At 39.4% G+C, this 15,483-nt stretch overlaps 2 protein-coding genes across 3 annotated transcripts; one reads left to right on the top strand and one right to left on the bottom strand.

Annotated features, from left to right (window-relative positions):
• Positions 1 to 894: 894 nt before the first annotated feature.
• Positions 895 to 5,194, top strand: cryaa (crystallin, alpha A). Its single transcript, XM_017456873.3, has 3 exons — positions 895 to 1,762; positions 2,340 to 2,462; positions 4,209 to 5,194. The coding sequence occupies exons 1-3, from the start codon at positions 1,571 to 1,573 to the stop codon at positions 4,413 to 4,415; spliced, it is 522 nt and encodes a 173-aa protein (XP_017312362.1). The 5' UTR covers positions 895 to 1,570; the 3' UTR covers positions 4,416 to 5,194.
• A 214-nt stretch (positions 5,195 to 5,408) lies between these two features.
• LOC108258319 (serine/threonine-protein kinase SIK2) lies at positions 5,409 to 14,276 on the bottom strand. 2 transcript variants are annotated; one of them, XM_017456871.3, is made up of 12 exons: positions 14,070 to 14,276; positions 12,891 to 13,055; positions 12,648 to 12,764; positions 11,891 to 11,954; positions 11,609 to 11,770; positions 10,570 to 10,694; positions 10,174 to 10,297; positions 9,849 to 10,072; positions 9,295 to 9,592; positions 8,362 to 8,625; positions 7,080 to 7,263; positions 5,409 to 6,679 (listed from the first exon to the last, which is right to left on the bottom strand). In XM_017456871.3, the coding sequence occupies exons 2-12, from the start codon at positions 13,035 to 13,037 to the stop codon at positions 6,337 to 6,339; spliced, it is 2,052 nt and encodes a 683-aa protein (XP_017312360.1). In that variant the 5' UTR covers positions 13,038 to 13,055; positions 14,070 to 14,276; the 3' UTR covers positions 5,409 to 6,336. The 2 variants fall into 2 exon arrangements, with proteins under 2 accessions (XP_017312360.1, XP_017312361.1); XM_017456872.3 differs by having other exon boundaries at positions 12,891 to 13,052.
• Between the last annotated feature and the right edge of the window lie 1,207 nt (positions 14,277 to 15,483).

The following is a 15,483-nucleotide window of genomic DNA, read 5'->3' as shown; positions in this document are numbered from 1 at the left end:
TAAACTGATTTTAACAATTTGTTTTTATTTACTACTGATGGCCTAATTAAAACTCAGGTCACTAAAGATAGCTTTAATGATTATTAGATTTAGCTAATACTGGTGTTATTCATTTCATAATTCTGCATTTTTCCAGGCTTTTAGAAAAGCACAAACATGCATGACTTACTATTAAGCCTTATCAAGCACTGGCTCTATGTATGCAGACTGTCTTTATTGGAACCAGGTCAGAATGGCATTCTTATAACTGTTGTGGTTTATCCTCTCATTGTTCAGCCCATTGAGAAAAACCCATGAGCAATCAAAAGCTGCTGAGCAAGATGAAAATGTGTCCAGGGCTTAAAGGCCAGTAATATCCAGCCCCTGACTGTGCTGCTGGAAAACACCCAAGCACTCAAGCTGGCTTGTGTTTGTTGCAGCCATAGGGCTTAGCTGGTAAAAGACCTCACTGGTGCATTTTGGTTAAGCCTTCACGGGGGTGAGGCAAATGCCCCCAGGATTACCTAAATACCACCATCAGATCTGGGATCAGGGCAAAAGTTTACAATGATCCTGACCTGAGTGTAGACACACAGAATGTATGTTGGAGGCCAGTCACAGCCAGTTATTTAACTAAACTTATTTACTTAGTTCACTGATAATGACACACTGCTCCCTTTGCTTGCTGTAAGCATCATTATTGGATTGTGTTACTGGAATAGAGACCTATATTTGCTTTAGTTCTTTTTGCTGAATGCAACTAAAAGATATATAATATAATGAATTAGGGATAAAGCATTGTTTATTATTGAATCAATGATCAAGTTACTGAGACAGCTTTTTACTTTGGTAGTTCTCATTGATTCATATTTTCATCTTCATTAACGTCCTTATCCTGGTCAGGTGACCTGGTGGAGCCAGAGACTATTCCAGACACAGTAGGCATAAGACAGGAATACACTATGGAGGAGACACCAGTCCACCACAGGGCACCAAACACGTACTCACGTACACGTACGGTGAATTTACTGTATTCAGTCTATCTACTGCCATGCTTTTTCAAGGTGTGAGGAAACCAGAGGACCCTGGAGGAAACCCGAACAGACACAAAGAGCACATGCAACACTCTGCACAGTAACTTGACACCAGGATGCGGCTGTAGTCAACTCCAGGACTACTATAGGAAGAGGTCCAAGGTGCTTCACTTGCCAAAACATGACCTATTCTAATTTTTCCCAGCCATTCAACTTCCATCCCTCTACTCTAGTTTGTTTTGTAAGCTAGGGCCAGATTGTGATCACTGCCATTCTGCTGACACTACCAATCCCACCATGAGCTCATGCCATTCCAGACAGATCCGATTGTAAGCCCCCTTTTTTGGCTCTTTCTGTATATAAAGGCATGTTGTGGCCACATTCGAGGGTAGTACACACCCTTAGACAACCCCTGTCTACTCTTGGATCCTTGCACAGCCTCCTCTCAGCTCCCTCCACTGCACTTATTCTCTTCAAGCACTCGCTTTTAAAGGGTGTCCAAAGCAAAGGCTCAAAATTGGACCAAGATTGACCAAGCAACAGGAAGCTGAGAAGTTATGGATATTGCCATCCAGTACCCGTGGTTCAGACGTGCCCTGAGCTACCCATCTCGCCTCTTTGACCAGTTCTTTGGAGAAGGTCTGTTTGATCATGACCTCTTCCCCTTCACTTCCTCCACCATCAGCCCTTACTACCGCCACTCCCTCTTCCGCAGTTTCCTGGACTCCTCCAACACTGGCATCTCTGAGGTAAGGGGTTGATTGTCTGTGGATTGAGAGTAGAGGTCTCAGAGATGTCTCAGGGATCCATAACTCCAGTCCTGAAGGAATTCACTACTCCTAACATGCCTGATCCAACTTATGAAGGACTTGATAATTAGCTCATGAGCTGTATCGGGTGTGTTTGGAGCAGGAAAAAGTTGAAATTATGCAAAATATTTGTCCTTCATGTAAAGGTGATGAAGTAACTATGAGAAGGTCTGAAGCTACTGATCTTGCTTTTTTAGTTGTTTTTTTTTCTACAAGTTGTCATGTAGAAGACAAATGTGCTTTATGTAACAGAACATGCAGTAGGATATGAAGGGATGACAAAAAATATCCAAACGGAAACATGATTAGCATAATCCTATCGTCCTATCAGCATGTAGCACTGGACTATCATCTAAAATTTATTAGGTAGAAGTTGAATTGATAGTGTAAGACTCATTTTAATGTAATCTTACGTGTTACTTTTCACTCAGGCCACAGATTACATGGTCTGCTAGAGATTTGCATGGGACCTACATTTGATTATTTTAATCCACTGCATCGTTTCTTTCTTCCCCAGGTGAGGTCTGACAGGGACAGGTTCTTGGTTTACCTGGATGTGAAGCACTTCTGCCCTGAGGAACTCAACGTAAAGGTGGTAGATGACTATGTGGAGATTCAGGGCAAGCATGGGGAGAGACAGGTGAGCTGACTTCTGAGCTGTGCTTCAAGTGCACATGCTAGTATACAGTATGTTCTCCTTTTATTTGTAGAACAAATTGTTTGTCCAAATTGTTACCCAGTTATCTCGGAGTGGTTTTTATCTGGCTTTTTGAGCAGGGTTCTTTCAGTGGTGTGTCCAGGTTTTTGCATGTGGGCTGGTAAAGGGAACCAAAAGAACACTAAGGGGTGGCACCATTTAATTCTTAAGGATATATGGCCAAGAATCTAATTGGTTGTATAATTTGGTGTAATATAAACGGACTGTGTATTGGCTTCATAGTGGCTTTGATGATCAAAGGATTTGGTCAAAAGACCTACAACAGTACAATCATCATTAGTTAGATATAATTAATAAGGTCTGAATGTATTGCATAGTAATAGACCTCTCATGGAAGTGCTTTAAAGGCATAGTTGGATTGGAAATCGGGGTGACAAGGTTAATGGCCCTGCATTTGATTACTGTGGAATGCCCCTCAGGTTATTTCTGAACACCGACTTTTTACGATGAGTTGTTTGGGCCCAATTTGCATGTATGAATAAAAAGATAAGCAACTGGGGTTATTTAAATACATCCACCATAATTCATATTCATTCCTAGACATCAATATGCAACTCATGGTGGAGGAATGTATCTAAAAGTACTTAGCATGAAAAATGGTATTGCAATGATGGTGTCTCATTCCTGTGGCCTAAAAACCACTCTTAACTCTTAACACACTGATTGGGTGGGATGAGATATGGTGTAGTTGGTATAGTATTGATGCCTGAGTCTTAGCAAATGTGTTAATTAAAACAGAGCAAATTAACACGATGAGTAACATGCAGTTGTAGTCATGAGATAATCATTCCTGAATAAAGGCTTGGCAATAACTCAGTTTCTATGTGGATGCACGAATTGTGCTGTACACATATTTAAAATTTGAAAATGTTAAAATGAATTAAAATATGTTTAACTTAAGTATTCTCCAGCATGTGAGAGACAGTGGTCTGGCAGCCTACAGAAAGCGTCTTGCCATGTCTTCTTTTCCTGCACCATGGTCTGTTTTCTTTTCCACATCATTCCTTTTCTAATTTGTTCTCACCCTTTCAACTCATACCATCAGCATTTTATGTATGTTTTAAGGAGTGCACTGATTAGGGGAAACAGCTTGGAATGTTTTCACCAGATGGACGTAGTCTCTGCGTCATAGGTGAATGTCCCTATGGGAGTTGGTGAAGCCTTGCGGGTAATGTTTTATAGGTTAAACCACCCTTTACTGTAAATCTGGTTCAGCGTGTGAACGTGCATATTTGTGCATGTGCTGTTTGTCTGGAAATTGTGGTAATTGCCTGCATCTTATTAGACAACAGTCATTGTAATGGACTGTGCTTCATTTATGAAATTGTCTTCAGATTATGGTATGATAAAACAATATTGTAGAGATACAGTGCATATACTTGATAAAACCTACAAAGACACGTCTAGATGATCCAATTAATATGTTTGTGTCACTGCATTACATGCCAATACATTATGCCTGCAATGTTATATTGTGTAAACTTCTTAAATATTTGTGATCCTTTTATAAAAAGACCAGTCTTTCCTCATCTTAAACCTCACAAAGCGAATATGAGGTCCTGAGGTTATGTTTCTTACCATCATTATCTTTTAATGTTTTCTCCAACCTTCCGTCATTACGTCCTCCTCACGCCTCTCCTCTCCTTTCTTCTCCACCTTCTCCCACAGGACGACCATGGCTACATCTCACGGGAGTTCCACCGCCGCTACCGTCTACCCTCAAATGTTGATCAGTCAGCCATCACCTGTACGCTTTCAGGTGATGGCCTGCTCACTCTCTGCGGCCCAAAAACAGGTGGCTCAGAATACGGGCGTGGAGATCGCACCATTCCTGTCACCCACGATGACAAACCCAATCCTGCCCCTTCCTCTTAGATAAGTGCATGATCGGGCATGAGCGTGGCTCAGCAGGGGCTCTAATTGTTGACATTATTATAATCTAGTATAATGGGGAGAAACAGATTAAGAGGAAAGGATGGCCACTGTTTGGAAAGTTCTTTCAAGTATAGCCACTCCAGAACAAAACCAAATTAAGGAAGTTGATTTACTTTTCTTTGAAGAAGTCAAACAAGAAAAAATGAATTTGGTTTTACAAAATTAATTTCTGTTAAGTAGGGCTGTGATTTGCAAGATGGTTCTATATACAACCATCCAGCCTCCTAACTGTTCCTCCTTACCTGTGTCTGTTTTTTTTTCTCTTTAGCTTGTATGTCACCTGATTTTTTTCTCTGCTCTCTCTCTCCTAACCTTGCTCTACTGAAACGCCCCTCACCTGAGGCATGTACTAAGAATATTATCTCAATAAAGTTATATTATTAACCAAAGCAATAAAAAATGCTGCCTGGTCTTTTTCTAATTTTAAGATGTAAAGTTTGGGTGAGCCTGTGCTCACTGTAGCCTCAGATTCCTGTTCTTGGGTGACAGGGGTGAAACCCAATGTGGTCTTCAACTGTTGTAGCCCATCTAACTCAAAGGCTTATTTGCTCACCAAAGTTCTAAAGAGTGGTTAGTTGATTTACTGAAGCCTTCTGACAGCTGGAACCAATCTGACCTCATCTAGCTACCAGCTCATCTGGCACAAACAACCATACCACAGTCACGTTCACTGAGGTCATATTAGTTTTTTACCCATTCTGATGTTTAATGTGACCATTAACTGAAGCTTTTGACCTGTATTTATATGATTTTATGCATTACGCTCCTGCCACATGATCGGCTGACTGGATAATTGCATGAATGAGTACAGGTGTTCCTAATAAAGTGGTCAATGAGTGTATGTTCAGCATGGTGCCTATTTATATCTGAGAAAGCTAGCACATTTAGAATTCATTTGAGGGTTAAGAAAGAAATTTGCCAACAACTAGAACATGCACATCATTCATCCTTGTATATTTACAACGAATCAATAAATACTTCTTTGGTTTGGCATCAAAATATGAACAGAGATAAGCATAGGGTGAATAAATACAGATTATACACAATACAAAGCACACACAATGTGATCATTGATGGCATAGATGAATTATCTATTATCATCCATCTACTCCAATCGCGGTCAGATTGCATTGTACATATCAAGCAATACAAGGAACATAAAAAATAATTATTGCTTATTTAAATACAGGGTTGGGGGGTTCGATTACCGCTGCAGTGCTGTTTGTGTGGAGTTTGCATGTTCTCCCCGTGCTTTGGGAGTTTCCTCCGGGTACTCCGGTTTCCTCCCCCAGTCCACTGACATGCTTTGTACGTTGATTGGCATGTACAAAATGTGTCCATAGTATATGAAGGGTTATGTGAATGTGTGTGTGAGTGTGCCCTGTGATGAATTGGCACCCAGTCCTGGGATAGGCTCCAGGTTCTCCGCAACCCAGTAAGGATAAGCGGTAGAGAAAATGGATGGATGGAAATACATGAGAAAAAACACCCCTAAAGGACCCTGGATAAGGTGCTTAGGAATAAAAATAGGATATTTTTGCTCCTCCATTAGTATTTTTGCACACTTAATAGCAGTCAATAGCATTTTAAACAGCAGCCCAGAAATATGTGTGTTCCCATTATTTTGTGGAGGTAAAAGTGACTCAATATTAAATGAATTTTACATTTACATGTACAGTAGTCATTTTGCAGATCTTCTTATGCAGAGGGACTTATAAACCCTTGTGTTTTCTCCAGGTTAAAATGATAGATTTGTTACTTCTGCTGTAAGTGGAACAGCTCTAGAATTTGTTGCTACATTGCTATAAAATCAAAAGAGGTGACCAGAAACAATGGAAACCTCCGTTACTACTAATGAACATCAGCGTGAGCTTGGTTTTATCTGCAGCTGTGCCTCCAGGAGCAGTCTGGTGGAATCCACCATGTTTGAGGAAGAACAGCTAGAAGTGGAGCACATATAGGTTGCTGGCACACAGGAGTGAGACGGTGGATAGTGTTGAGGACAGAGCAGTCTCTGCGGTGTGTGAAGGAGGGATGATGGGTTGCAGTGGAATTTGCGGTAACCCGAAGTGGATAAAGAAGCTAAGTGACTCTCAAAGTGTAGTGCTGGATGGATGGAGTGATTCTGGATAGCCGCAGTAGGAGGAGGAGGAGGAGATGGCTTTTTTGGCAGATGGGGATGCCGAGAACGAATATTAGATGTCCTGCAAAAAGACAAGACAATAAAAACTTGCTCAGAGCATTAAAAACACTAAGTGTATAGTGTAAAACCAATAAAAACTACTTAAGCATAATATTTTCATATCTTTGCATATCAAACCAAAAATTTTTATTATTATTTTTTTAAAAATATATATATAAAATTTGATTCACTGACTGAAATGTAAACACAAAACTTGTATTTTCATTAACTAATTACAGTACGGTGCACCAGTGCACTAATGTATTGGAAATGCATTCAAGTCCATAAATACAGCATGTTAAAATATGTTGTATAAACAGGCCAATGAGAATTTTCTACAAGTCCAAGTCTATTTTTTTTTTTATCCTTTTTTTATTCCATGGCATGTTAGCTGACAAAAAGAATTGTGTCTAGACTCTTACCATTGATGGTGCTGAAGGCCCTCAGTCTGGCCATGGAGATGCTCCCATGATTGTGTTGGAGGTTTATTAGTGTGTTCTGGGTTGGGTATTGGGGGCCATGTGTACTGCACAGGAACTTTGTTCAAACCAAACTTGCCTGTTGTGTGAACATTCTTGCTCAAATGCTCATGAAAAGCCCACAGACCTGTAAGAGTGTTAATGTAGAACACAGTTTATTCTGTTCAACAGACCTGAGGTTACTTTAAAGGACTAAAACGATAGCTATCATTTCTAACCTTATATAAAATAACAGAGAGGGTTAGAGTTACAGTTTGTTGCACTTCCGATTTGTTGGCATGCCACTACAAGGAAAGCTACAAACTCTGCTAGCCTGAAGCTTAATCTTTCATGACACTGTATATGAACTGGACTCTGCAAATTACTTTTGTATATGTTCCCAATTACCATGACACGCTGTGTATTTGTTTTTCTTGTCTTATTAACTGTAAGAGGGAAAAATGGAGGCTGATGTTGGAATGACTGTTTATAGCTGATATAATGTAAGTAATAACAGTATGTAACTTGCTTTGTCATACATTCCACAACATTACACTATAAACTGCTGAAAAGTATGACGTGTCATAAGAAGTATAATGTGTCATTCTTTAATTAGTAAAACAATGTAAGGGGAATAAAACACCCTGACACGCCTAAATATTAGTTTTATGATTAATTTTAGACCATATTTTTGCAATGACCTGGACACAGGTGATTTTTTAATAGTAAAGACTAAACAGTATGTTAAATTTACACTCTAACTGTTTACATGTTTTTAGTATAGTAGATACTAAGTGGATAGTATTTTCTGTTTGTTTGTTTTTTTAAATTTCCATTTCCCCCTGAAATGTTTGTGTTTGTTTTTCATTTAAATTTGATTGGTTACTATATCACATTGAAGGTTGAAAAAGATATGACGTGATTTACCTTCATTTCTTTCTTTTTTCTTTTTTTTTTTTTTACATCGCACATGCAGCGATGTGTACTTATATTTACTGAATATCAGGGTATACATTTAGAATTTTTAGCATTATTCCCAACATTAAATGACATGTAATATGTGCACTTCTGCTGCATTATTATCTAGTGAGGGAAAACGGGAAAACAGAATTTGTTTAAATAGACTTGTTTAACAGAATTTGGTAGCAAACAACATTAATGGTATAACTATTTCCTTCATGTCATGAGTATATCTCCAACTTCTTCTGTCTCCACACTCTTGTACTAGAACCCACTCTAATCTTACCTTGGGGCAGTGACGTGTCTGAGGCTCTTCTGCCCTCCTGGAAATTGGGAACTTGCAGACTTGTCTGGAACCTCAGGACAGATGAATGAGTGCAAGGGCTTCTTTCTGATTTCAGTGAAAAAGGAAACTCTCCATGAAATTGGTTCATACGATTTTGTGGGTCTAAAAGAGCACCAGGGGAAGTGAAAGAGCTGCTGGAGACAGTGAAGGAAGAGGTGGGAGAGATGTCTGCAGTGGCACTGTCCACTAGATCCACCACAATATCTGCAGATAATGACAGACAGATAAGTCACATGTTGAATATTTATAAAACTGTTCTTTAAAAAAAAATACTGTAATAAATTGTTTTTCGAGTAGCCGAAGACATTTATTACACAAGATTCTTATTACATAACTTCTTACAATTTTTTTTCTGTATATAAAGAGAAAAAAATGTCTTTTATTGTGTATTAACGTTGACATTATTGCTCAAAGTCATTTTTAAAAACAAATATTATTGTGTATTTATACTCTGTGGTGTTAATGTATGTAACGGCTGTTGCATTCTGTTATATGTAAACGGATTAAACCAACATTCATTCATATTTAAGAATACATTGTTTTACACTTGAACTGAACACATTCATTGGCCTTATATTAGGGAAGATGTCCACTCTGAACTATTTGGCAAAATTGGGTTAACTTTTCATTACTACTGAATTAAAAGCACTGCAATAGCCAGGTGTCCCTTCAAAGGATGTGCCCCTGCTTCCCTCCCAGTGATCCCGGGATAGGCTCAGGATGTGCACCAAATAGGGACCAGGATAATGAACAAACTTTTAATAGTTGAAATTTGGCCTGAAAAATAGTGTTCATCCGCAATTACTAAACAGCTCATAACTCCTTATTTTGTGATGTTCTTGTAACATTAACACACAATTCCAGTGTACTTACTTGGTGGGTGACACCAGCTTTTAAAGGATGACACCTCAGTGTGAGGGTCAGTGTGTCTGTGCATGGTGCTCCTGTCCTGTACTCGTATCGCTCTGCTTAATCCACCATCTTGTAAGTTGCTGGGAGAGGGAGTGTTTCTGTACGGTAACATGGGTCGGCTTGCAGGGAATGAATTTCTCAACACTGGTGGGTTGTAACAATCTGGAGCGTTTTTGATTTGTTCTTGTCCGTTCGTCAGTCTCTCCAGCAAGAGCCAGTAAATGGCCGAGAAGTGGTTGTAGCTGTCATTCTGTAAAGACTAGAGAAATAAATACAGATGTGAAGTGGTATAGTGGGCAAAAAATATCACAATGGCATCCTAACTTTTTGATGTTGAACTTTTAAGTAAGCAAATTTTAAATAAATAAATATAATGTTTAAAAATATAATTTCTTTTAACACAGAATGCTTTTGCTCACTTGCAGCTCATTTTTATTTTGACAATTTTCTTACAAATGTTACACTGACAAGTTAGATACTTGAAGCACCTACAAAATGACCCGAGCTCAGCTTACTTCAACGGTCCTCTGCTTGTCAATGCCCAGTGTCTGCATGAGACTGAGCACTCGCTCGTTGTAACTATTTGCCTGGCCGTGCCTCTCAGGCTCAGGAGCGTTAAATAAAGCCTGGCACACTGCTATCGGCTCAGCTTTCATCCAGCAGTGCTGCTTGATTTGCGCCAGACTGATACGTTTGGTTGGATCCACCACCAGCATCCTCCGTATCAGGTTCTCACACTCTGGATGAGAGCAGAACAAGATGAAGAACGCTGAAGACTGACTAGCTCAACATGACACACATATCAATTAGTCATGGCTCGAGAGTGTATAGAATTGTTACCCTGTGACATGAAGTAAGGAATCCTAAAGCGTCCCTCTATGACACACTGTTTCAGGGCTGGAAGTGAGGCAGCTTCGAAGGGCAGCGATCCACACACTAGCACATAGAGAACCACACCTAGACTCTGAAAATCAAATAAGGTTTAATGTCACATAATGTTCATATTAAACATCAGAATAGGAGAAATATGATGTCAGTGACATTGAATATGGTTTATTGGTCGTTTGAGTATTTAAGAAACTGCTGATCTCCTGGGATTTTCACAAACAAATCTCTAGAGTTGACACAGAATGGTGCAAAAACAAAACAGTGAGCTTTGATGGGCCCAAACTAAAAATCCACATTCCAACTGTCTAGTTATGGACGATGGGACTGAAGTTCATCCAATAAATTTACCCAGATGTCTAGCTGCGGTCCCTCATATTCCTTTCCCTTGAAGATCTCCGGTGCTGCATAAGGTGGACTTCCACACCAGGTATTCAGAGGCTTTCCAGGTACAAAGAAATTTCCAAAACCAAAGTCTGAGGAACACATTGAGAAAATACATCTTAGTAAATGCAAATGTCCTGTGATTCCAACCACACATATAGCCATGACCCCCAAAAAACAAATATCAACACTTATGATGTCACTGATGAACCCCTGCCTCTGGGATTTTCTGGGACTAACTCTGACATTTAAATTGATTACTAGCAAACACCCCTTGTGAAATAGTACATAGAAGTAGACATAATAATTAAAAATATACACCACGTATTGGTCGAGAAGATCAGAGAGCACATTGAACATACTTTTAGCATATTTTTAAGAGGGTTCAGGCTAGATTGAGTTTAGTGGTACTAATTAAACCATTGGTGTTTGCTGTACTACAGTTGGAACCAACCCTGTCCTTGGAGATCTATCGTCCTGAAGACTTAGCTCCAACTATAATCGTGCCCACCTGACCATTCCTTGACCGAATCATTGCCTTAAGAAGTTCTTGATCAACTAAAGCAGGTGTGTTAGATTTTGGTTGGATATGAAACCTGAAGGAAGGTAGATCTCAAGGAAGAGGGTTGGTGAGTACAGACCATGTGTATTTCTCATTTTGGCATCGGTAGCCATGTTGGTTCCAACTATTACTTACTACAAGCTCAGTGTTTTTCTTTCCATGGTGCTCTCACCATGCTTCTCAAGGCAGTTATGTATGCTCAAATATTAACTATGACAGATATGAGATTTGAGTCACAACTAATGAGTCTTAGTGCCATTACCAAGCCTGTATTCTGGTAATCTACTTTTTTGTATCTTTTTGGACTTCAGTATGAATTTGTTTGTACTGAGGTTCAGACTAATTCAGGATTCAAGCTGACATTCCTGAATAACGATTTATTGATTTATTCATTTATTTTATATTTTACTTCACTTGGATTAATAAATCAGAACAGTCTTTTACCTGCCAGTTTGATGTTCATGTTGCTGTCCAGCAGTAAATTTTCAGCTTTAAGGTCTCTATGTACAATGTGGCGTCTGTGGCAATACTCTACAGCAGAGATGATTTGCCCGAATGTCTTGCGAGCTTCGTCCTCACTCAGATGACCATTGCTTGCAAGATAATCTTTAGAAATACAAAACGATTCAGGTGCGCTAGTAAATTGTTCGAAGCTTTTACAAGAAGATTTTTTTCTCTCACATACAGACTGAGAGATTTGATGAAAGAGCTTATGCTCAGACTTACCAAACATCTCCCCATTACTTGCATACTCTGTTACAATGTACAGCATATTCTTGGTTTCCATAACCTGCAATTTAGAGACAGGAATATCTTACATTCAAACAGAAGTGATAACAGTTTGAGATCCCTAAATAGCCAAGTGCTCTAAGACTGATTGCATGTCCTGTTTGTCTTTCCATTTTACTAAGGTATACTGTTAAATAGGTTGAGTATACAAGAATGAACAGACTGGTGGCTTAGTGTTTAGCATGTCTGCCTCGCACTTCTGGGGTTGGGGGATTTGAACCCCACCTCCGCCCTGTGCATGTGAAGCTTGCATGTTCTCCCCGTGCTTTGGGGGTTTCCTCTGGGTACTCCGGTTTCCTCCCCCAGTCCAAAGACATGTGGTTGATTGGCATTTCCAATTTGTCCGTAGTGTGTGAATGTGTGTGCAATTGTGCCCTGCGATGGGCTAAGCCCCCCCTTTCCAGGGTATCCCCTGCCCTGTGCTCCAGGTTCCCTGGGATAGGCTTCAGGCTCCCCCGTGACCCTGTGTAGGATAAGTGGCACAGAAAATGTCTGGATTGATGGAGTATTGTAATTATATGGACTTCTGATTGTTTTGGTAACTGCCCTCTTACATCTGGGACACACTGCTAATGAAGGCTGTCACTCGTTTATCAGCTTTATGCGTGGACTGAATTCTGCCTTACTAATAAGTCATTTTCGATAAAAGTGTCCTGTAATGTGTGTTGATGAGTGTAAATATAAATTCACCGACCTGGTAAAGTCTTATGATGTGTGGATGGTTCAGAAGCTTCATGATTTTAACTTCTCTGTTGAGTTTCTCCAAGTCTGATGCATCCAAACGGGTTTTGTCGATGATTTTAATGGCGACCTGTGAGTTGATTAGACCAAATTGAGCCAATTTCAGACACTAAAAGCATAATACTGACAAATCATACTATTTATAAACATGAATTAACAATAAAAAGTTGCTGGTCATGACAAAAGTGTAGGGAACCTGTGTTTTAGTGACTCTGTGTCTTGCCAGCTTCACCACAGCAAAGTTTCCTTTCCCCAGTGTACGGGTGATCTCATAGAAGCCAACCTGGAGAGGTTTACCAACCCGGCTCATTGCGTCTCGCCCATCCTCCGACAGTATCACCATGGTTAGTGTCGTTAACTGCTACACAATCAATCATGAAAGAGTTGAAGCAACATCATCAGGTGGTTGTTTTAGCAGCACACTACACTCTCAGAAAAATAGCACCAAACTGTACTTTTCCTTGTCGCTGGTGTGATACCAAGGTACAATTTACTGCAGTCATATTTATGTTATCACGTATTGTCATTTAAAAAAATATAACATAAAAAGAGTATTCTACTGGCTGTGCATCAATCCTTACTATTTCAAAAAGGGTGTTTTGTGCACAACTGAAAAACAATAGTCTCAAAGTTGCAGAATTATTGTTATTGTTGTGTAAAAGGTACAATCATATGACATGTTGCAAACCAGTACACAGCAGTACATGTGGGTTCTTATTAAGATTCTTTTTGCCAAAAAAAAAAGTGTTGCAAAGTTAGGAACCATGTTCATACAGCTTCTGAACAGCTTGTCTATCATCTGTAAGAGAACATTCAGTCTGAGTGGAACAACACTGACACATCCAATAAAACAATTTGAGAAGAAAACAAAAAGGAAAGGCTATTTTTATATTCAGGTTATAACTTTTATTTCATGTTACTTCAGTTGTAAATTGTTTATTAATGTATTATTCAAGGATAAATCAGAATGACTAAATTTCATGCACTTGTTAGTTATTTATTTATTTTAAAAAGGCAAAAAGAATATTGGCCCTTTAATTTTTTTCTTACAGTGTACTGTAAGTTCCACAAATAATATTAATACTGTACACACATTAATACTTTAATAACAGTGACTTTATACAGTACATGCACTAATCATTAATGCATCAGGAAATAAAGAAGCATATAGATTAACAACCTCTGAGTCACTATACTACAACAACAACAACAACAACAACAACAACAATCATCATCATCATCATTTATTAATTTAATTCATTGTGAATTCATTGTTAAATAATACCCTTTGCTTCTCGGAAACAATGATTTGTTTAAGTAGGAATAATAATATTTATAGGCTATAATAAAGTCTTTTTTAACGAGAAGAACTCACCGTGTGGACTGTAAAATGTTGACGCTCTGCATGTGTAACTTGCAGCTATTTTCCTCGGAGGTAAAATTCCTGCCTTTTGCTTTTGTTTAAGAAGGAGCGTGATGTGGGATTTTGTTTTGAATCACTCCTCTTGGTTTCTGCTCACTCTAGATACCGCTGCACCCAGTGCTCTCTGTAGACTCGGGTCAGCCTTAATTCACCATAACAGGTCCGCCTCACTCACTCACTTTATTAACGTCACTCTGGCGTCAGAGCACCGAGCAGGGCGCGCGCACGAGCCCATGTTGCCAAGCAACGCAAGCCACGACCCAAACCGCTTGCAACGCATTAAACTGTATAATATAGGAATTGTGCTAATAGGGGTTTAACACACTGGAATCCCAATATAGCTAGAAAGCGATGTATTTATCCTGGTATTGGCCAAATTAAACCTGCTATTTAACCAGTCTAAAGTTCTAAGGTTCTAATAAAGTTACTAAAATGTTAGTTTACAAAGGAGGCATAATCTTAATCCATCCATCTATCAATCCATCCATCCATCTATCCATCCATCCATTTTCTATACCACTTATCCTTCAGGGTTGCGGGAAACCTGGAGCCTATGCCAGGGAGCATCGGGCACAAGGCGGGGTACACCCTGGATGCGGTGCCAATCCATCGCAGGGCACGATCACACACACATTCACACACCCATTCACTTTGGACACGCCAATCAGCCTACCATGCATGTGTTTGGACTGGGGGAGGAAACCGGAGTACCTGGAGGAAACCCCCGCAGCACAGGGAGAACATGCAAACTCCACACACATGGTGGGAATCGAACCCTCAACCCTGGTGTGAGGTGAATGTGCTATCACTAAGCCAATGTGCACCCCATAATCTCCCTAATCGCAGTAAACAAAATCTCATAAAAGGAATGAACTTTTTTTTTTTTAATGACAATCGTGTTCAATAAATTTTGGTATCATCCAACTGTGACATCTCTGCTGAGAAAAAACAACAACAGAAACCCTCATAGAATTTGAAATTGTTTTAATGGTTATAAATGGGAATTGTAATGGTTTTAATGGAAATTTTAATGTTCCCTGTAGGTCTCTACTGGTAATTTGTTGCCTTCTATTGGTGGCTTTCTATTGTTGTTGTTTTTTCAGCAGGATGTTATGTCTAGCGCATACCATTAAGGAACAATAATGGTAATGGTTTTAATGGTTAGCTGATGGTTTGTGATGTTATTTGTAGTGGAATTTCTGTGATGGTTTCTATTGTTTTGAGGTTTTTTTCAGCAGGGATGATTCAGGATGCAGTTTCAATAACTCTTGGTGAAGCTCAGCTACATTTTGTGAAATGCTCTCAGGAAGGGCTTCCTCTTGGTAACCCGCATAAACAGCTTGTTATAAACCGTGCAGTTTTTTTT

The sequence above is a fragment of the Ictalurus punctatus genome, chromosome 26, assembly GCF_001660625.3.
Source record: "Ictalurus punctatus breed USDA103 chromosome 26, Coco_2.0, whole genome shotgun sequence".
Classification (NCBI taxonomy): Eukaryota; Metazoa; Chordata; class Actinopteri; order Siluriformes; family Ictaluridae; genus Ictalurus; species Ictalurus punctatus.
The sequence above is the reverse complement of the archived record's forward strand: the minus strand, read 5'-3'. Positions and strand labels throughout refer to the sequence as shown.

Coding starts and splice junctions, on each gene's coding strand:
- cryaa (XM_017456873.3), top strand. CDS start 1,571: ATGGATATTGCCATCCAGTACCCGTGGTTCAGACGTGCCCTGAGCTAC. Junction 1,763..2,339: donor CCAACACTGGCATCTCTGAG/GTAAGGGGTTGA, acceptor TTTCTTCCCCAG/GTGAGGTCTGACAGGGACAG. Junction 2,463..4,208: donor GCAAGCATGGGGAGAGACAG/GTGAGCTGACTT, acceptor CTTCTCCCACAG/GACGACCATGGCTACATCTC.
- LOC108258319 (XM_017456871.3), bottom strand. CDS start 13,037: ATGGTGATACTGTCGGAGGATGGGCGAGACGCAATGAGCCGGGTTGGT. Junction 8,626..9,294: donor AAGCTGGTGTCACCCACCAA/GTAAGTACACTG, acceptor CATTATCTGCAG/ATATTGTGGTGGATCTAGTG. Junction 7,264..8,361: donor AGACACGTCACTGCCCCAAG/GTAAGATTAGAG, acceptor ACACTCTTACAG/GTCTGTGGGCTTTTCATGAG.